The 23,048-nt window shown below is 41.0% G+C and overlaps 1 protein-coding gene across 1 annotated transcript in view; it reads left to right on the top strand.

The window, feature by feature from the left end:
- The first annotated feature begins 8,631 nt into the window (after window positions 1–8,631).
- The window catches only part of MOGAT1 (monoacylglycerol O-acyltransferase 1), a 35,899-nt gene continuing 21,482 nt past the window's right edge, over window positions 8,632–23,048 (top strand). The window contains exon 1 of the mRNA XM_080799549.1: window positions 8,632–9,005. Coding sequence (XP_080655675.1) covers window positions 8,666–9,005 — 340 coding nt within the window. The 5' untranslated portion in view covers window positions 8,632–8,665. The remainder of the gene's footprint in view (window positions 9,006–23,048) is intronic.

Raw genomic sequence — 23,048 nt, 5'->3', positions numbered from 1 at the left:
AGGCAGAGAGGGAGGCAGAGAGAGAGGAGGAAGCAGACTCCTGGCTGAGCAGAGAGCCCAATGCAACCCTCTATCCCAGGACCCTGAGATCATGACCTGAGCCGAAGGCAGAGGCTTATCCCACTGAGCCACCTAGGCGCCCATTATTACAGCTTTATAATGCATTTTAATATTTGGAAGAGTTAATGTATCATCAATATTAGAAGGTGAAGGAGGGTCAGTATTCTCCAGGCTGAGAAAGCACTTTGAGATGTAAAAAAAAATCTATCCATATATATATATATATGTGTGTATATATATATAGGATATATATATATCCTATATATATATACACATATATATAAGAGAATGCATTATATGTATAATAAAATTATACATGATCCTGACATTCCACTCTTGGAATTATTTTATATATATATTTTATATATATATATATAAAATGCATTCTCTTTGATCCTGAAATTCCACTCTTGGAATTATTTTAAGAAAGTAAGCAGATATTCTTCTGTTTGTGATATAAAAAAATCTTGAAACAACCTAAATGTCCAACAATACGGGCTTGATTAAATAAAGTCTGATACTGCCATACAGTGGAATAGTGTAGGTCATTACAAATGATATTGGAGGGGTGGAGGACAACCCTGCCCTAGGTGTGTGGAAGGGAGGGCTGTCTTTATGATAATCACCTGTGACCAGCAAAGAATAACCAGTCCCTAAAAAGGAAGTAAGCCTCTGAAGGTGTTATCAGTAGAGATGTTAAAAGGATCTAAGTTTGCTGGTTAGCTTTCCATAAAAGACCAACCCAAAAGGCTCTCGTTGGCAGCCCTGTTGGGACCCCTCTCACTCTTGAGAGCTTTTTCTGTATCCTCACTTAATAAACTTCACTTAATAAACTTCTATTGCTTTTACCTAAAAAAAGAAAAGAAAAGAAAAGAAAAAAATGATTTTGGAGAACTACATTTTTTTTTTTTTTTAAGATTTATTTATTTATTTATTTGTCAGAGAGAGAGAGAGAGGAGTGAGAGTGAGCACAAGCAGACAGAGTGGCAGGCAGAGGGAGAAGCAGGCTCCCTGCCGAGCAAGGAGCCCGATGTGGGACTCGATCCCAGGACGCTGGGATCATGACCTGAGCCGAAGGCAGCTGCTTAACCAACTGAGCCACCCAGGCATCCCGAGAACTACATTTTTTAACGTGGAAAAAATTCTACATTAGATGAAAACAAGTTACTAAACAATAGACTTAAAGCGATCAATTTGGTTTTTTTTTTTAAATGCATGTAAATGAATGTGAATAAAATCAAAACAGCTGGCATGATATACACCGAAGTGTTAACTTTGTTATCTTTGTCTTTTATAGTTTTCTTCCTTTTTTTCAAACGTTTTCTTCTTCTTCTTCTCTCTCTCTTTTTTTTTTTTTTTTAGGATTTTATTTATTTATTTGACATAGAGAGAGAGAGAGGGAGAGAGACAGTGAGAAGGAACACAGGCAGGGGGAGTGGGAGAAGGAGAAGCAGGGTTCCCACCAGGCAGGGAGCCCAATGCAGGGCTTGATCCCACCTGGGATCACGACCTGAGCCAAAAGCAGATGCTTAACAACTGAGCCACCCAGGCTTCCCTTATTCCTTAATATTTTTCTTAACCATGGTTATCTTTGGGTGGTGAGATTATTTCCTTCATTGTACCTTTTGTACTTAACAGAATTGTAATTATCAAGAATACTTCTGTTTTGAGGTGAAAACAACAAGGTTATTATAAAACACAATCATGTGTCATTCCCTGTCTATCGGACAGGTGTAGAAAATCCAGCTCTATCACGGCTGTGTGAGATGGGATCCTGTGTAGATCTGTGCTCGCATGAATGTTTTTGCCTCTAAAATGGGTAGCACATAGTGAAAGTTTCTGAGATGATTGTACCACCTTCCTATAGTGCTTTTGGGTTGGGCAGCAACTGGTTAAGAGATGTTATGATGTCTGAAATCCTTCCAACATAGATCCTAAAGATGCAGTTGGGTCTAACAACCTTTCGCACTCCGGCAACAGAGAGTTTAAAGTGGCACACCAAACACATCGTCCAACCCATCCTCGGGTTTTTCATCCATAAAATGGAAACAGAACCTCAGCAGATGGCTGAGTGGGGATAAAGTATTTGGAAACAATTTGAAACCGGCAAGTATTAGATATTTATACTCAAGGTAATAACTCAGTAATCTGAGACTATAAATTTGCTCTCGTATTAAGCTTAGTAAAACTTGAGCTGATGCCTCCAGGAGGATGAGACAGGGCTGTAAGCTCAGAGAATAGAAGATACAATTTACCATAACCGGCCTTGTTTTAATTGCGGTATATGCAAAACTGGTTCTGTTCTGGCTAAAACCTTGTATGTCTTTCCTATAAATTTCCAGAACACTCTAATCCCTTTGCAGGTGACCCTGAAACTTTTAGGACATGACCAAAGTCCACCTTTCTTCTTGGGTTTCTACTGATGGATCTATCTGCAACCAAGAAGGTCTGCTAGACCTGCCAAGAGTCAAGATGATTGGTATCAACTTCCCAAATGTCAAACCAATGGCTGTTTTAAATTGAATTTTAAAAATAGATTTGATAGACACTTTTATTATTAGCCATCTCCTCATCCTTGAAATTCTCCTTTCTTAATTTTCCTGACTCCAGATTCCTCCATTTAGCTCCCTGGACTTTTTTCTACTACTGCTATGTGAGAGACAGTACACTGTAGTGGTAAGATTCCTCCACTTTTTTTAAAAAAAAAAAAACCTTTTATTTACTTTGGACCAATTACTGATTACTGATAAACCTCAGTTCTTTGTGAAGTGAAGGTAATAATAATACACACACCACAGGTATGCCATAGGATGCTTATGCAAATTTTAAGAGTTCATGTTAGGTTTTGGTACTTGATACATACTAACTCTCCCAGCCTCCTCTCCCTCCTGTACTACCTTTACCCTGCCTTCAGCGTAGGATACCCTCTGGAGTTATGTCTGGAGATCTTCTCCCCCAACAGTCTCAGCTTCCACCCCTCCCTAATTGCAGATAGTGCCCATTCTAACCTCCAACCCATCTTTCTCTTCTATGCATATTTCGTACCAACTTCTGAACATCTGGATGTGGATGTCCACCAGGCTGGCATGTCGAACTCAAAAACTGAACTTTCCTCTTATCCCTAAGCTTACTCTTCCTTGGGTGCTTCCTATCCTTTTCAAAGTCACCATCATAGGCCAAGTTACCCAGGCCAGACATATTTCACTTGACCTAACTCCTCCTTCATCACTCTTTTCTAACTGGTTATGATTGAGTAAACTTGGGACAATTCACCCAGCATGCCTTATTTCTCTCTGCACAAGGTAAACCTTTGAGTCACCATGCTAAAGCAATGGGACCCAGTATCCCACGCCAGTATACTGGTGGTAAACACCTGATCCAAGCTGGATCTTGGACCTGGGACCGCAGGGAACTTGAGTTCCATTTTATTCAATGGTGGAAGCAGCAAGGTGCAAGTCTGGAGTCATTGGTGGTCACGTTTCCCACCACTCAGAGAAACTAATCTGCAAAGAGATAAAAAGATACTAACACCAAGAGAAAAGATAGTGGAGAGAAACCTGAAACCATTTAAATGGGTGTTCTCCAGCCCCAGCTGTCTCCCTCTTCTTCCTGAAATTAGGTTCCTCAACTGAATGAAGTTCAGATGGTTTAAACCTTAAAGTGTGAGAGGTGGAGGGTTACACCTGAGACTCAAGAGGTAAGCAGATGCCCCATAATGTGGGGCTCAAACTACATTAAAGGGTTTGAATTTTATCTTAAGAACAATGAGAAGATGCTCGGCAGGGAGTCTGCTTCTCCCCCTGACCTCTCTCCTCGTGCTCTCTCTCTCATTCTCAAAAAAAACCAACCAAACAACAAACAAACAAAAAAAAACAATGAGAAGAAATTCAAAGACTTCAAGCAGAGAAACAACATGATCAATGAAGTATTTTGGAAAGATCACTTTGGGTACATTATGGAGAAGGAATTAGGGGTGTCTGTTCAGAGGGCAAAACTCAAGGCAGAGAGACCAGTTAGGAGGTTGCAATTATGGAGGGGAATAATGACAGCAGCCAGGACTGGGGAAAAGGCATCTGTTTAAAGAAAACAAAAAGTAATAATAATAGACCGGAAGAATCAACAGGTCACATACCAAGTAGCCATAAACAACCAGAAAGATACAAACACAAGTGCAAGCGCACCCATTGGATTGGATCTTCTTGGAAACTGGAAGAGGTGGGGTCTGTGCATATCTCCAAGGACACTGTTGTTGGACACTGCTGATTGCCTGTTTGAAGAGCTGGTCCAGACCCCAGGGTGGTAGCTGTAGACCTTTCCAATCTCTTTCTCCTCATTCCTCCCTCACTTGGGTTGCTGGAACCTCAAATAGGTTTCCAGACCAAGTACGAATGGAAACGTGGATGAGGGTCATGAGAAGAGAAATCATGGCAGCTACAAATCCTTGGTTTCTTAGGCAAGACTCCTGCAGCTCTGCCCAGAGCAAACATAATCGAGCCTTGTCAGACTGATAAAATAAGTTAATTGATAGGACAATAAGAAAGCAGAGGGGCCAGAGCAAATTTCTTGAACTTAGTTCAAAAGAGTGTTGAAAACAGAACTTCTTGAAGGACATTCCATTGAAACTATCATTATGATGGCCTTCTTTAGACTTTAACCGGATCTGGCCACTCTCAGTGACTTACAGTAACCATGATGTTTGAGTTTCATGAATGTGTGGGTGTGTGTGTAAGAGAGAGAAAGAGAGTATTTGCCTTTATGATGAACGCACCTTATGAAAACTGGCACAGTGACCTTTGTTCCAAACTATCCCCTCTGAGAACTCTCAATCTGGGAGGAATACTATTTCCTTTTCAACTAAAAGACGGGAACATATTAGCTTAGGCTACAGTAACATGTCATGTTATGGCGAAACATTCTCTTCCCGTTAGTAGAAATTACCGGTCATGAAATGCACTGGAAAAAAACTAAAACAAGGAAGTGATTTTAAAGTAGTCATTTCCACGCATAGGTTTTGTAACCAATGAGGCAATCTGAACCATCATCTCCTTATTTCTTAACTGGAGCTGAGAACTAGAAAGAGGAACCATCCTCTGTTGGTGGAATCTCAGATCTCCAAGCTGGACAGTATAGATTTCCTCTCCTCATGATCTCATCAGGACTTGCCACAGCACAGGTGTTTGATATATTGTGGTTGAATTTTTGAAAATGTATGTATGTTTTATTTGCTCACAGGTACCTAATGCCAAAGCCATGGTATGTGGTTGGTAAATATTTGTTGATTGAATGAATAACTAATCCCAACCCAAACTATGGCACATTTGGTCCTCTGCATTCTGAAGAATGTCATTGTTCCATGACTTCTCCATTTCAATGACATCCCCTTCCTTCCTTGTGCTATCATTCAAGAAACAGCAGTTATGTGCTCGGACTCTGGAAACAAATTTTTTTTCAAAACACTTGGTGGCTCAGTGGGTTAAAGCCTCTGTCTTCGACTCAGGTCATGATCCTGGGATCGAGTCCCACATTAGGCTCTCTGCTCAGCAGGGATCCTGCTTCCCGCTCTCTCTCTACCTGCCTCTCTGCCTACTTGTGATCTCTGTCTGTCAAATAAATAAATAAAAAATCTTAAAAAAAACAAACCAGACACTTTGTTCTACTACTTAATAGGTGAACAATTCGTTTCACCTGTGTCTCGATTTCTCCATTGGTTAAGAATAATAAATACTACCTAGACTGGAGAGCTGCTGGGGGGTTTACATCAGACACAGAATGATAAAGCATTAGCACAGTACTTGCTAAGTGGTAAGCACTTAGTAATATTGACATATTTGTTTTTTTTAACTGCAACCACATTCAGACCTTGTACTTCTCCAAATATTAGGATACCCAGACACAAAAAAGAGCAAGATAAGCTTCCAAACTGGGTCTTGCCAAACCCTACGAGCTTCTGAAACTGTTTAATATCAATTTCATTTTGTTACAAATACACTTGTTATGGGAAGGAAGGAGATGCTGAGAAAGTGGGTTCCTCACCTTCTTTCCCAATAAGAACAGGTTCACTTGGATTTATCAGTTGGAGATCTTTTGAAGATTGAAAAAAATTCCTCTACTAGAATCAAAGTTTGAAACCATGATCCCATACCACTTTGCTTCTCATCCATTTTAGTAGGCTATGAAGAGAGCTAGGTCTATTCCTTGCCAGTAACTGGCTGGGTTATCTTGGGCAAATCACTTAACTTCTCTGCTCTCAACTCCCCATTCCATGAAAGGTGCAGTTTGGAAAGATAAGGTTTACGGTTCATGTTTTCATGTTAGTTTTAGTTCTGGAAATCTGAGAAGAGTTGTTTTGAATAGCTTGATAAAGCTTTCTCACCATTTAATTTTGGTAATCATTTAGCTACAATAACCTGGGGCACAATACATACACAGACACGTGTTGAATATTAAATGAATGAGTGATTTAATTGTTACTTAGGATGGTGATAGACTGTGCCTTGGTGGGGCCAAGCTTTGCTTCAGTGTGCTATGCTAGAGTGTAACAGCTGTTTACTACTAGCTGAGGGTCTGGGAAAGTGACAAGAGCATGACTCAGTACAGTAAACTCCTCATGATTAGGAGAAGTCTGGATGTCTTGCTTATTTACCAAGAAACTGTGAATCTGATTAACCAATTCTACCATTTATATCTCCTGTGCATATCCCAAATCCATCTCTATCCTCCTTTAATATCACAGCAGACCATACCACCATCTCCTAGTCTAACCCTACGATGGTTCCTTAGGGTCTGCCTGCTTCCACTCTTGTTAATTCCAATTTGTTCTAAATACATGCTCATTATTCCCTATCACTGGAACCTGCATGTTTCGTTCAGGCACTATCATATATTTGGTTCTATACCCATGTGGTTACTTTGTTTCTTCCAGGAGGCTGTGAGCCCCTCGAGGACAGAGACCTTTCTTATTCGCTGTTAAAGCCCATACCCGCTCCCCAGCTCCTGCCTAGTACAAGAAGCCTTTTCATAAATAATCAATGAATGAATGCTCAAAGACTCAGAGACCATGTCTTAATTTACTCTCATTCCATTAACACCATGGGCAATGGTGATGCAAAGCGAGCAATCGTTTTTCCAGGTAAGATTCATTTAATGAAGGGATCACTCTCCTCTCTGGGTTTTAGACAAAACTGTGTTGGAATCTTTTCCACTTTGCCAGGTGTGTGACTTTGAGCCTGGATTTCATTAACTGCAAAATGAGCTAGTGCTTATTGCTCTAGGGTTGCTCTAGGATGAGTGAAGGCCTCTGCACAACATCTGAGACAGGTGGGGATCCTAGGAAGTATCCCCACTAGCACTGGGGAAGAAGTCTAAAAGAAGAATATGAATCCTCAACTAGGTAAAAAAAAAAAAAAAAAAAAAAAAAACAAACAAACAAACAAAAAAAAAAAACAAAGCAAAACAAAACCTACAAACCAGGAAGTTTTGCATACAAGAAGTCACAACTACCCTGAACTACCTTGCCTTAAGTATTCATTTGTATTAAACTTTCTATTAGAATTGTTAGAGAAAGGGACATGGTGGTGGGGGTGACTAGTCAACTTTGTTGTTTTGCCCTGTTGCAGATCCCTTCTAGCAGTGACTTAACAGCCACGTGCCATGTGGAGTTGTTCAACTATACAGTAGGTAGTATTTATTTAAAAAAAAAAAGCTCACAAAGATTAGGCAACTATTCAGAATCTAACCATTTAATGCATCATAACAAACCCTTCAGTGGCAAATTTCAGGGTAAACAGTTGAATCTAAACACAGGCTGCAAGGATCTGGACTTTGGTCACCATTTTGGCCTCATTCCACCCCAATGTTCTCCTTGAGCTCCCAATATATTTTCTTTGAATTTCAGCCACAGGACCTTTGCACATGTGCTCCTTTTTTTCTGGACAACTCCCTCAGTTAACTAGATTCACCTTTATAGCTCAAGGTCACTTCTTCAGAGACTTCCCTGACCTCCAGCTTAAGTCCTAGAACCCTCCTACAGTCATTCACAGTAGGGTTTCACTTTGCAGTTATACACCCAATTATGTGGTTATTTTGCTTAATGTTTGTCCTTGCCCATAATTTGTACTGAGAGCAGAATCAATGAGTGTCTAGGTAACCAGGTATAAGGTCAGGACCCAGAATGGTTCCTGACCTGTGCTAAGTATTCAGTCAGTATCTGTTAAAGGAATGAATAAATGAAAGGTTTCTGGAACTAGTGTAAGGATCTGAGTATCCAAGAGAGGAAGTCAGATCTCTGCCTCTTCTCTCCCGCCGGAGTTAAAAGGTGGGATAGGGTACACACACCAATAAACACAAGAGTACCCTGCGTGCACAGAAGCTATGTCCCGCACCTCCTTCTAGGTGGTGGTCGATTTCTTGAACTAACCCTTCCGCAGCGAGAGTGTTCGGAGGAAGGGGTGGGTTTAAGGGCAGATACTGAAGGTGATCGAGTAGCTGAACAACGACCAGATCCCAATGGAGATCCCAGGTCCTCCCCACGGCTGCAGAAGCCCAGGCTGCCGAGCTCGCCATCCCAGAGCAGCGCGCTCTCATCAGCGCCCCGGCGCTGGGGCCAATGCGCCCGGGCGCGCCAGCTGCAGCGGGCCCGGGGGCGCGCGATTGGCAGCCCCCAGCCACCGCCCTCCCGCCCCACCCCCCCGACGAAGTCCGGCCCCCGCCAACTCCCCGGGCGTCGCCGCCGCTTCCCCCTCGCCGCCCCGGGGCTGTCCCGCGCGGGGCCGGAATCCGGCCGCTCACTCCTCCCGGGCGCGCGAATCAGCAAGGCGCCCGCAGTCGGCGCAGTCCTGTCCCGGGCCGGAGCATGAAGGTCGAGTTTGCGCCGCTCAACATCCCGCTGGCGCGGCGGCTACAGACCGCCGCGGTGCTGCAGTGGGTCCTGTCCTTCCTGCTGCTCGGTAAGGACCCCGCGCGATCCCGGGCGCCAAGATCCAGGCCAGACTACAGCGTGCAGGGGGTCTCTGTCTCCTCCCTCGCCGACAGTCCTTGTCCAAGGACGCGCTTAGATCCGCCAGCCCTTCTTCCCGTGTGAGAACAAGCAGGTCAAAGAGGGCTTTGGAGAGCTAACTTGGGACTCTTGGTTTTTCTCCCCACGTGCACCTCGTAGCGAAGGACTGTTTGGCAACTGTTTTCCCTGGGATTTTTTTTTTTTAATTGATGCCTACCTTACCTACAGTAAAAGGCACTGATGATAATTATGCAACTTGATGAGTTTTGGCAAATGGATACACCCAGATGTCACCACAATCCAATCAAGCCATAGAACATTGCACTATAGGCCTGCAAAGTTAGTGAACTCGTTTCCTGAATTGTCGACTGATAAAAAAAAAAAAAAAACAATGCTCGAGTATTTACAGCCTAATTCCTTCCTCATCCCACCCTCATGACAAATAGCTGTGTAAGCGTTTCCGTGTTTAAGATCCCTCAGGTGCAGAAAGGTACCTTTGTACAAGGAAGGCTGCAGCAAACATCGGTTTTGCTTGGGTGGCTTCTGTAGGTAAATAACTCGACCCAACGGTGTGTTCTAGCGGGTTCCCAAGTTAATCCCATCCAGAAAGGCACCTTGAGGCCGTAGCTAGATGGAGCGGGTTGGATTACCGGAGCGCTTTTTTTTCCTGGATGTTTGTTCAGCTCTTGGAGTAAATGGGGCGTGGATGGTATGAAACGAGGGAGGAATTACCGAAAACTTGCACTGTTCTGAAGGCTAACAGCATTTGTATGCTATAATAAGATCATGGGTTCTACCCTGTGGAGGCCACAATGATAACAATAATAATAAATTCTTTGCACTGTAGAAGTCTACAGTTTTGAAATGCTTTCACATTTTGAATGCCTGGGTCAGTGGTTCTCGACCCTGGTTACACATTAGAATCACTGGGGGAGCTTCTAAAAAATACAGGTGTTTGGGCTCTATCCCTGGTATCTTTAATGAGTTCGTTACAGAATGGAGCCCGTGGATCAATATTTTGTGTATCTATGTAACTATATAAATGTGTGTGTGTGTGTGTGTATTCACACACAAACGCTCCAAGTGACTCTAGGGTACAGCTAGGGTTTACTGAAAAAGGAACTTCAAACCACTAACTCATTAAGTCTTCACAGGACAAACCCCGAGACAGGTGTGGTAACATTGCAGTCCAAGGAGCAAAGGACATCACGACATTGACATCATAACAAACACATATTGAAGGCTTACTTAGTGTGTGCCAAGTCCTGTTCTAAGCACCATACACTATCAACCCTGCGATCTTCCCAACAATTCTATGAGACAAGGAGTGTGCGTCCCTGCACTCATTGGACAGATGAGGAAACTAAGAGGTGAGGTAAATTGTTCAAGGTCACACAGCTGGTCAGAGCTCAAGAGCTGGGTGCAATCCCAGATATTCTACCCAGGGTCCCTGCTTTAACCACTATGCCTCCCACACCAATGGCTCGAACTTGGAGACTGTCTTCCTTGCTGATCAGTCGCACACCTCTGATGGCCCACGGTCCTTTCCTTTTATGGCAGTCATTGTCATTTCTTGTATTTATGTATGTCTGTGGTTACTTGAGAAAGGTCTACATGACCAACCTTGTCCACCAGCTCAGTGTGGGAGCACTCAGCATGTGCCTGGCCCCTGGAAGGTACAAAGTAAATACTTGTTGAATGACTGTCTCCACTGTGTCACCCAGAAGGGAGGCTCTCCGCTCCTATGTGTCTCTAGTTGTGTTAACCTGCATCACCCTCACAGCAACCATTGGAGGTAGGCGCTATCCCTGTACTCATTTTACAAATGAGGGAGCTGAGAGGTGAAGTCAGTTGCTCAAGGTCCCATGGCTCTAAGTAGGTTGGGGAGCCACAGCTGTCAAATGTGAGTGAACTAGTAACTGAGGTATGACTAAATGATTCTTCATTTGAGTCAGACTAGAGTGGCTTGCAGACCATTCAAATGCCTTTTATTGCATGCATTTGACATTTTGTTATTAGGAGCGTATTATTTTGTACTATATGTAGCGGTAATTTTATTTTAAAACTTTCAAACACGCAAAAAGGAGAGAGAAGTGTATGAACTCTCATATATACCCATTACCTGGGTTTATAATTATCTTAACAATTTGCCATATTAGTTTTATCTATTGTTTTTGCAAACACATTTTAAATCATAGTATATTTTAATCCTAAATACTCTGGTATGCATCTATAAAATTAAGTATTTTTTACATATTCATAGTACACAGTTAGCATAATAACAATCATTGCTTCAAATCATTTAAACTAAGTGCATATTTCCTAAACTGTGTCGGAAATACACTTTTCTTGGTGATTTATTTGAACCAGGTTCCAAACAAGACCCTTGTATTGCATTTGGTCTTTACATGTCTTTTAATTTAGAACAATGTTCCCTATTTGTTTTCCTGTCAGTGAAATGCTAAAGAAAGGAGATTATCTGTCCCGCAGGGCATCTCCCTTCGTGGTTTTCCTGATTGCTTCTTTTGTAATGTTAACCTGTCCCCCAACACCCTGTATTTCTTTCTTTCTTTTTTTTTTAACCCTGTATTTCTTCTACAGTGCAAGTTAGATCTAAGACTTAATGAGATTTATTTATTTTTAAGATTTTTATTTATTTGAGACAGAGAGCACAAGCTGGGAGAGCGGCAGAGGGAGAGGGAGAAGCAAACTCCAGCCTGGGATCATGACCTCAAGCAAAGGCAGAGGCTTAACCTGCCGCCCGGCCTGCCAAGGCTTGATTTGGTGTAAATGAAACTTTTGTGGCTAGGCCTCTTCCCCAGGCACCGCTGTGTGCTTCACACTACATTATGTCAGGATGTACACAATGTCCAGTTGTCCCATTAGTAGTGTCTAAGCGTGATCGGTGGGTGCAGATAGGAAGTAATCCGAGGGCCGGTAATTGGCATGTGCAAGCAAAAGTTCTCCACTGACCCTAGTGGACTCCATTAATGATCCTTGCCTGAGTCAACTGCTACATGGGACTGCAAAATGCTAGTTTTCTTATTCTGTCACTCTTTGTTCGCATACTAGCTAGAATTTCTGCAAAGAATAATTTTTCTCCATCGTTTAGGGCCATTTGACTATCCTATAATTCAATTCGTACTGGAAAGGTAGGATAAGAGCTTACTTCTTTCTTTCCATTTAATTATCAATCTTGAAGGAGTAGATGTAGAAGCTACTTTCAGTGGTGTCAAGGGAGTTTTTATTAACTGTCTTTTTTTTTTTTAAGATTTTATTTATTTATTTGACAGAGATCACAAGTAGGCAGAGAGGCAGGCAGAGGGAGGGGGGAAGCAGGCTCCCTGCTAAGCAGAGAGACTGATGTGGGGCTCCATCCCAGGACCCTGAGATCATGACCTGAGCCGAAGGCAGAGGCTTTAACCCACTGAGCCACCCAGGTGCCCCTTAACTGTCTATTTTAAGACCTCTAAATCAAAATCTTGGAATGCATTCTCCTTTCCAGGAAATGAGTTTAAGCTATTAGCCCTTGAAATATATTTTAAAAATCTCAGAATGTTTCATTTAGTCGTGCAATCACTCTTTCCTTGAAATAAATGTTAAATACCTGTCATCCAGTTTTATAACATTGTATTAGTGTTAGGTGGATGACATAATGATTTGATACATGTGTTTATGACAAAATGATTTCCACAATAAGTTTAGTTAATGTCTATCATCACATATAGTTACAAATATTTTGTCTTTATTTTTTTTTTAAGATTTTATTTATTTATTTGACAGAGAGAGAGATCAGAGAGGCAGGCAGAGATAGAGGGGGAAGCAGGCTCCCTGCTGAGTGAAGAGCCAGATGCGGGGGCTCGATACCAGGGCCCTGAGATCATGACCCAAGCCGAAGGCAGAGGCTTAACCCACTGAGCCACCCAGGTGCCCACAAATATTTTTTCTTTGTGATGAGAACTTTTAAGACTTTCTCTTTTAGCAGCTTTCAAATATAATATAGTATTGTTGGGACACCTGGGTGGCTCAGTCGGTTAAATGGCTGCTTTCAGCTTAGGTCATGATGCCAGGGTCCTGGGATGTTCCCTGCTCATCATGGTGTCTGCTTCTCCCTCTAGCTCTGCCTCCTGCTCCCTCTGCTTGTGCTCTCTCTCAAATAAATAAATAAAATCTTAAAAAAAAAAAAATACACACACACACACACACACACACACACAGTATTGTTGACTATAGTCACTATGCTGTGCATACCATCCCCAGCACTTATTTATCTTATAACTGGAAGTTTGTACCTTTTGACCCCCTTCACTCAATTTGCCCACCCCTCCACCCCCTGCTTCTGGCAACCACTAATCTGTTCTCTGTATTTACAAATTTGTTTTTTGGTTTTGTGTTTGTGTTTTGTGGGGGGGAGGGGTAGAGGGGTGGAGGGGCAGAGGGAGAGGAAGAGAGAATCTTAAGCAGTCTCCACGCTGGGCATGGAGGCTTATGTGGGGTTCAGCCTCCCAACCCTGAGATCATGACCAGAGCTAAAATTAAGAGTCTGATGTTCAACGGACTGAGCCATCCAGGCACAGCTATGAATTCGTTTTGTTTGTTTGTTTTCTTTTTAAAATTTCACACACAAGTGAGATCATACAATGTTTATCTTTCTCTGTCTCACTTATTCCACTTAGCATAATGTCCTCAACATCTGTCCAATGGTATCGCACGTGGCAGGATTTCCTTCCTTCCTTTTTTTTTTTTCAATGGCTGGATAACATGTATCTTTATCCATGGCCACTTAATGTCGTTTTCATGTCTTGACAACTGTAAGCAATGCTGCAGTGAACACAGTGGGTGGGGGTGAAGGGCAGATTTCTTTTTGAGATGATGATTTCGTTTCCTTTGGATAAATTCCCAGAGTGGGATTGGCTGGATCACCAGCCATCCGATCTTAATATTCAAGAAACTGAACCATTACATACTAGTTTGTGGGCTACCAGCCTGCTAACTGGAAAGTAGGAAGCTGACAAAGAGACAGCCAGCATTTACTGACCGTCTTTTCCCTATAACCGCTTGTGGCAGAGAGGACTAGATTTCCTTTTTTAGATGACAAGACTGGAACGCAAGAGGTTAAGTGTCTTGCTTAGATGGCATTGGATTGGCCCATGATCTTCAACTGAGTGGTTTTATTTATTTACTTCAGCATTGTTCTTGAAGCATGGCTGACATACAGTTTGATATGTATACAGTTTCATATGATACAGTATACAGTTTGATAAGCTGACGTATATCTCTCCAAGACATCACCACAGTGAGACAATGAACATCATCCCAAAGGTTTGCCACACCCCTTTTGTAGTCCCTCCTTCTCCGTTGCCTTTCATCTCCTGTGTTTTCTCTCCTACAGATTGGGTTGCCTAGTGTTTCATATAAATGGAGGCATGCCATAGGTACTCTTTTTTGGTCTGGTCTCTTTCGCCCAACATCATTATTTTCAGATTGGATCTTGTGTGTATAAGTAGTTCACTGCCTTTTGTTTTGAAGGCGTATTCTAGTGAAGGGATACGTTGCAATTTGTTCATCTGTTGGTGAATAGTTGGGTTGTAGGTATTATGAATGATGTTGCTTGAATTTCTGCCTACAAGGCTTTGTATGAACATGTGCTTTCTTTATGCTTTATTTCCAAACCTGAGAACAGAATGACTGGTCACGGTATGGTATTTGCAGGTTTAACTTAAAAAAAAAAAAAAAAGATTTTGTCTATTTATTTGAGATAGAGACAGAGAGCACAAGTGGGGGCGGGGAGGGGAAAAGGGACAGGAGGAGAGGAAGAAGCTGGGAGCCTGAGACAGGGCTCATTCCAGGACTCTGAGATCGATCATGACCTGAGCCGAAGGTAGATGCTTAACCAGCTGAACCACCCAGGTACCCCAGGTTTAACTTTTTAAGAAACTGCCAAATTTTCTTCCCAAGTGGTTGTACCATTTTTCTATTCATACCAATAGTGTATGAAAGTTCCAGTTGCTCCAGATCCTTGCCATCACTTGATACACCCATTTTTTTTTTAATTTTGGGATTTAATAAGTGCACAGTAGTGTTTCATTGTGGTTTTAGTTTGCATTTCCCTGATGACTAATGACGTTGAGCTTCTTTTCATATACTTATTTGCTATTTGTGTATCTTACCTTTTGAAGTACCTGTTGAAATCTTTCGCCCATTTTTAGTTGGGTTGCTTGTTTTCTTTCTGTTGGGTTTAGAGAGTTGGTTGTGTTCTTTGGGATACAAGTCTTTTGTCAGGTATATACTTTGTATAGAATTTTCTTCCACTCTAGGGCTTATCTCTTCATTCTCTAAACTGTCATTGAAAAGATATTTTTAACTTTGGCAGAGTCCAATCTATCCATATTTTCTTTGTGGATTGTGTTTTTGGTGTTTTATTTAGGGATCCAAGGCCAGAAAGATTTTTTTATATTTTCTTCTATATGTTTTATAGTTTTAGGTTTTATATAGAGGTTGGTGATCCATTTGAGATTACTTTTTGTATGTGCTGCAAGGTCTAAGTTCATTTTTCCAGCATATGTGTAAACGAGCTGTTCCTGCCCTGTGTCTTAAAAAACAAAACAAAAACAGAATCTGTCCCTTCTCTACTGTAGTGCCCTGTGTTTTCGCCGGAAAGTTAGGTATTCATATATGGGTGGGATTACTTCTGGACTGTCTGTTGTGTTCCATTCATCTGTTTGTTTATCTTGATGTCAGTACAATGCTGTTGTGATTGCTTTAGCTTTATAATAATTTGTGGAATCAGATCTCATTAGCCCTTAGACCTTGGTGCTTTTTTTTTTTTTCAGAGTGGTTTGATAATCATATAAATTCTTTGTGTTTCCATTTGCACTTTAGAATCAGCTCGTCAGTTTTCACAAACACAAAAAATGCCTGTTGGGTTTTCACTGGAATTGATTTTTTTTACTGTGATTAATCTATAGGTGAATTTGGAGAAAATTGATATCTCAAAAATACGGAGTCTTCCACTGTGTGATTTTATTTATAGCAGAAGTTTTTAAACTTTAGATCCTATTTAAGAATGACTTGGGGATTTTTGTTAAAATGCAAATGACCCAGAGACTTTGATTCTGTAGGTCTCAGGGAGGGCTATTATTTGTTTTTTTTTTTCAAGTTTTTTTTATTATTTATTTGACAACAGAGATCACAAGTAGGCAGAGAGGCAGGCAGAGAGAGAGGAAGGGAAGCAGGCTCCCCGCTGAGCAGAGAGCCAGATGCGGGGCTCGATCCCAGGACTCTGGGATCATGACCTGAGCCGAAGGCAGAGGCTTTAACCCACTGAGCCACCCAGGAGCCCTTAAGCTTTTTATTTTGAAATAATTTCCGAAATACTCACTGTAGAAAATAAAAATTCTGGGCACCTGGGTACCTGCGTAGCTCTGTTGGTTAGGCGTCTGCCTCAGGTCATGATCCCAGAGTCTGCTTTTCCCTCTGCGCACTCTCCCCCTCATGCTCTCTCACTCTTTCTCTCACAAAAATAAAATAAATAAAATCTTTAAAAGAAAAAAAAAAGAAAAGAAAAATTCTAGGAAATTACAAAAATTCCAATATTCCTTCACCAGATTCCCCAAATGTTAACATTTTACCATGTTTTCTTTCTTTCTCTGTCCCTGTCTCTCTCTTTTCACAAACACACACATGCACGCGCACACACACACACACGCATAGTTACTATTTTTTTTTTTTTTTAAGTCTTTAAGGATAAGTTACAGACTTGGTTTTTCTTTATACTTAAGTACTTTGGTGTATATTTCCTAAAACCAAGGATACTCTCTTATATAACCACAGTACAATTATCCAAATGAGAAAAATAACTGGTACGTTCAACAGCCTAATCCATACACAGACCCTATTCATATTCTGGTAACTGCCCCACAAATGTCCTTTATAGCAAAGGAACCCACATGTTGTGTTTAGTTATGTCTCTCTTTAATTACGGTTTTTAGTTTGTAGCTATACAAAATAGTTGTGCTTATTTTGTCCTTCAAATGGTAAACATTTCAGCAATATTAGGAACATGGGACTAGTTTCAACTGGTAATTTATGTGCATTCATTAGGTGAAGAAATAGGTCCAATAATGAATTTGCTTTTAGACGGGAAAAATGCAGCTCCCTCTCCCTAAAACTTTTTAAAAGCAATGTAGAACAGAACCATGTATGAGGAATACTGAGATGCAAAATTCTGCAGAGGGATCTGAGGTTTGTCTTTTAGTACCATTCTAAGAAACTCTGGGAGGTAAGTTCCCTAAATAGGAATTTTAAAAATCAGAAGAATGTTACGCTTACATTCTTATAATCAACAGATGGCTCTGATTGTGTTTTGAAATACAATGCCTCAGGAACAGGAAAGAAAAGAATGTGATGTGCTAAATTTTGAATTCCATTTTCTTCTTCCATACTCTGTTGCATGGTTGAAATAAGTATAGAAACAATTTTCATAGGGGAGAAATGAAAACTTCTTGGATACAAGTGGGAAGGATACACATATGAGTTAAATATTTTCAATTATTTCTTAATATTGGTCATTATTTAATCCAAATAAATAAAACTTGAGTACTTTTTGCAATATTTTTCTGATGCTGTTTGCTCATGGAAATTTAATAGAATCATGTTCAAGACGAGAATATTCTCATATAAGTAGATTTGTTCTACAGTTTGTTTTCTTATTTCTTTCTAGTGGAGCCATTTTGTTTGTTTCTTTTTTTTTTTTTTTTTAAGATTTTGTTTATTTGTTTGACAGAGAGAGACAGTGAGAAAGGGTATACAAGCAGGGGGAGTGAGAGAGGAAAAAGCTGGCTTCCTGGTTAGCAGGGAGCCAGATTCGGGGCTGGATCCTGGGATGCTGGGATCATGACCTGAGCGGAAGGCAGGCACTTAAAGACTGAGCTACCCAGGTGCCCCATTTTGTTTCTTTTTTAAAAATAATCTTGATTATAAGATAATTCAGAGTAGTTATTAGAAGACTTGAAAAGTGTAGAAGGGCTTTTAAAGACCCTAGAGAAATTCCATATTCTTATTCAGAGGTAATTATTATCAATATTTTGGCGTATCTTTTTCCTCCTGTTTATCTATTTTTTTAAAACTTATTTTTGCTAAAGTAATACGCACCCTGGAGAACAAATCAAATAACATTTTGGAGTGAATCGTTTGCCATTGTTGTTTTTGAAGGTCTCAAGCAGTCAGTGGAGGCTAAGAACGTTTATGGAGAGTTTCCCATACACTGCCACTATTCCAAAGCCCGTGTGTTCTCTAAGTTTCATTAGCCAATTATTTTTCCGTGTTCTAAATATTACTCTCTGAAATCTTGAAAAACTGATAAAGTTAAACTGAGAACTTAAAGGATTTATCAGTTTATATACATCAGGTCTGTGAAGAAGTGCCTATAGGTAAAACATGTCATTAGGATTCATGGACTTTTCAAATTCTGCCAGCATTGATGGGCGTTTTGCCCTGGATCAGACAATGACTTTGCATTTGTGCTCTCTAGATGAGCACCCTTGAACTGTTGTCAGCATCCAGGTGAGTGCACTGGAGTCAGGAAGGGGCGGGGGACAGCAGAGGAAGGTCATTACTTAATGCCGCAGAAATGGCATATGGGTCCACATAGGCACTGAGGGACATTCCCCACCCCAGAGCGCAGACCTTGCCACCACTCCTTGCCAGAAGTCTTCAGTTCATGGAAAAAATGTAATCTTCACCCCTGATTTTGCTAGAACACTTCTATAAAGCTAGGGGACCTACAGGCAGCTTTGAAAGGTGCCAAGTGGATCATTCAGTGATTCCCTCTACGAGTGAAAGGTTGGAAGTCAAGATTTTTTTTTTTTTTTTTTTTTTTGCAAATGCAGAGTTGGCTCTGTGAGGTTCCAGCTCATTTCCAGCCAGATAGCAGTGCTTAACCTGCTATGATCAGTTATATATGCGGGTCATGTATTTCCTCCCATCTTTTAATTTTGGAAAATTTCAAACTTACAGAAGTATTTAAAGAATAGTTCAGTAAGCCTTTTTTTTTCAACCTGGATTCACCAGGTCTTAGCATTTCTCCACATTTGGATGCATACACACACATACTCTCTCTCTCTCTGTATCCCCCTCCACATACACTTTGTTATTATTGTTGCTGTTGAACCATTTGAAAGGAAGAAAGTAAGTTGTAGACATCATGGCACTTCCTGATAAATACTGTAGAATGTGTCTCTTGAAAACAAGGAACTTCGACATAATCACAATCCCATTATGATTGTGGGATTTGGATTGTGATACCCCCAAAATTTGTCAGTGATAAAATAATCTTATTTAATATATGGCTCATATTCAGGTTTCCGTAAATGTCTTCAAATTTTCGTTTAAAGCCAGACCAGCTCCTATACCTTTTTTTTCCCAAGATTTTATTTATTTGTTAGAGAGAGAGGGGGCAGCAGCAAGGGAGAGACAGAGGGAGAAGCAGACATGCCACTGAGCAGGGAGCCCCATACGAGGCTGGATCCCAGCTCCCCAGGATCAGGACCTGAGCCAAAGGCAGATGCTTAACTGGCTGAGCCACCCAGGTGCCCCACCTTTTATTTGTATTTTAAGCTCTTATAACTCTGATATTTTCTGAATAGCCCCAGCTAATTATCTTATAGAATGTCCCGGAGTCTGGACTTGCCTAATTATGTTGTCATGATTAGAGTCAGGTTGAGTGTTTTTGGCAAAAAGACCACAAAAGTAATGGGGTTTATTTCCCATTAGATCAAATCAAGAGGCATCATGTCATTTTGTCCCTTTATTGGTGATGCTAAATTTAATGACAATGCCATACATTTTGGCTGAGCCTTATTTGTTTCTTTTCTTTATCTTTTTTTTTTAAGATTTTATTTATTTATTTGACAGCCAGAGATCACGAGTAGGCAGAGAGACAGGCAGAGAGAGAGGAGGAAGCAGGCTCCCTGCTGAGCAGAGAGCCCGATGCGGGGCTTGATCCCAGGACCCTGAGATCATGACCTGAGCCGAAGGCAGAGGCTTTAACCCACTGAGCCACCCAGGTGCCCCTTATTTGTTTCTTTTAGTACTGTTGAAGTGGTTGGGCCATTGCAGCACTATTCATAGTAGCCAAAAGGTGGAAACAAATCAAATGTTGAATGGTGAATGGTGAACAGATGAGTGGGTGAACAAGTCATGATATAGTCCTATGGGGGAATATTATTCAACCCTAAAAAGGAATGACGTACTGATGCATGCTTCAAGACAGATGAACTTCAAACACCTGATGTTAAGTGAAAGTCTCCAGAAGCTTACGTATTGGATCATTCCATTCATATGAAATATCTAGACATAGACATAATGCAGATTGCTGGTTGCCAGGGGCAGAGAAGAAGGGACTAGGGAGTAACTGCCCGATGGGCTCAGGGTTTCATTTTTGAGTGATCTAAGTATTTTGCTACTAGATAGAATTACAACTCTGTGAATGTATTAAGCGCTACCAGATTGATTTCTTTGAAATGGTTCATTTGTGTTATGTGAGTTTCACTGCAATTAAAAAAAGAAGTGAGGGGGAGGCTGCTTCTTGATGATGTAGAGGAAGTAGAATCTGTGGGCATGAAGTTATGATAGAGTCGTGAATGATAGAGGCTGGCTTTTGGTTTTTCATTCAACATATACCTCGGTCGACGCAACTGAAATTCATGCCTTCTGTGCAGCTTGGTTTGTAGATCAAGACACTTTTAAAAGGTATCCATGTCAGTTTTGAGAACCATGCAATACCTTGAAGTAGACTTTTGTATCTGTTCTCTTTGACCTCCCATTCAGAGAAATCATGTTACCTTGGATTGCTTAATGAGATAAAAATAGAAAAGAGAGGTGATCCGGTCACCTAGTTTTTTAAGTGTTTTCTTCTTTCAGTTCAATTTAGGATCCTGGGATTTAAAAAGCTATTTTCGTGCTGTAAACGATATGAAATATTAAAGAATGCATGCAATGTGTGCAGTGGGAGTTTAAATTAGAACAGCGCCTTTGGATCGTGAGGAATCAGAGTGTATCAGGTGACAGAGGTGTTTCTGCTTGGTGATCCAGGGTTTTCCTGACGGTCCTCTAGAAGTAAATTAAAATGTGGGCAAATGTTATACAAGTTTATGTTTCTAGAGAAAATTTGTTAGAAGCCCACATTTTCAAAAAGAAAAGAATGGTTGAATTAGTATTACCATCCAATGGAATGTGAATCGGTTATCAAAAAGGCCATTTTTTTTAAAGATTTTTATTTATTTATTTGACAGAGAGAGATCACAAGTAGGCAGAGAGGCAGGCAGAGAGAGAGAGGGGGAAGCAGGCTCCCCGCTGAGCAGAGAGCCCGATGCGGGGCTCGATCCCAGGACCTTGGGATCATGACCTGAGCCGAAGGCAGAGGCTTCAACCCACTGAGCCACCCAGGTGCCCCCAAAAGACCATTTTTGAAGATGTTTTAATACCGAATTTATAATATAAAACAGCTAGTGTGAGATCATCATAAGAGATACAATACAGAAACTTAAAAAAAATGTGGTCAGCCATGTTAAGGAAACATAATTGTTCATAGGAAAAAAAAAAAAAGGACCACAAGGAAAATTTTAACAATACTTTTGGTTGAGTGATAAGAATGTGGGTGCTATTTTGTCTGCTTTTAGTTTTTGCATTTTCCAAACGTGTGATAGTAAACACAATCACTATAACACCGCTTCCATTTGTCAAGAGTGTGCTAGGCATGATGGCGTGTCTACATTTATTTCCCCATTGTCCTTGGAGGCAGGTACTGTCATTAGCTTATCTCACAGGTAAAGGCATTAAGGTTCAAGAAGTAAAATAACTCGCTGCAGGTTAGGCAGCTAGTCGGTGGCAGATTCCAACATGAGCGGTCCACTTCCAGGTCTGTGTTTTAACCATCATCCGTGCAGAATATTTAGTGGCTGTTGAAGAGAGATGCAGTATGTATTCAATTAGTGTGTGTGTGGTTGGTTTAGTGGAACACTGAATGAGTAGCCCGGGGACTTTATTTCTGGATCTGCTCTTAAGTCCTATGGTTCAAATTAAGTTACTATGCTTTTGGTCTCAGTTTCTCCATCATTATAGTAAGGAAAACAGACCCTCCCCTTTGCCTGATTTCTTATGCTTGTGAGCCTGCCTATGCGTTTCTAATAAATACTTGTAAGTTTATGGTGCTCTTGCCATGAGCTAAGATTAGTTTGGTTTTGTTTAAAAAAAAAAAAAAAGTGTGTGGGTTTAAGAATTAGGCAGATCCAGGTTCAAGTCCTTTGGACCCTAAAAATCCCTGAGCTTCAGTTTCCACATCTGCAAAACTGTGTACCTTGAGGGTTGGGAGGACAGAAAATGACATTGCCTGGGGGAGGTGGTCATCACTCAGAAACTGTCCTCTCCCTTCCCTGCTGCATCTTAGCTCACCTGATCTAGCGGAGAGTGCAGCATAATGAGACCTATGGAAGTTTCTTGTACAAAAAGTACGTAGTAAAATAAAGAGAAAATTAACCAACAGTGGTAAATTGTCAGCACTCAGACCTGGGTAGAGGGAAGCAGGTGAAGCAAAGTGAAATGATCCTGATAGGAATGAGGGCAGAGGACACTCTCTTTGGCTGTATTCCTGGAGTCATGGAAACGTCTCTGGCTGTTCCAGAATGCAACAGAACACCCCATGGAGGGATAGAGGGCACGTTCTTCCTTAACCTTTCATGTATTTTTCTTTAACAAACCTTAACCTATCCTGGAGAAAGCAGGTCTGTCCTCTTACAGGGGTCAATTCTGTATTTAGGTTAAATCTATACTGGGATATTTATTGATTTATATATCTCCAGAAATATAAATATATGTTCTGTCTTTGGAAAAAAAAATTGTACCTACAAAACTGTGATAGGTCAAAGTGCTGTTAATCAGATACTATGATGGATGGTTTGGAAACAGAACTCTTTGTAGCAAAGTTGATAGGGAG

Source organism: Martes martes (genome assembly GCF_963455335.1).
Source record: "Martes martes genome assembly, chromosome: 3".
In the NCBI taxonomy this organism is placed as follows: domain Eukaryota; kingdom Metazoa; phylum Chordata; class Mammalia; order Carnivora; family Mustelidae; genus Martes; species Martes martes.
This window is presented reverse-complemented; position numbering and strand designations above follow the sequence as displayed.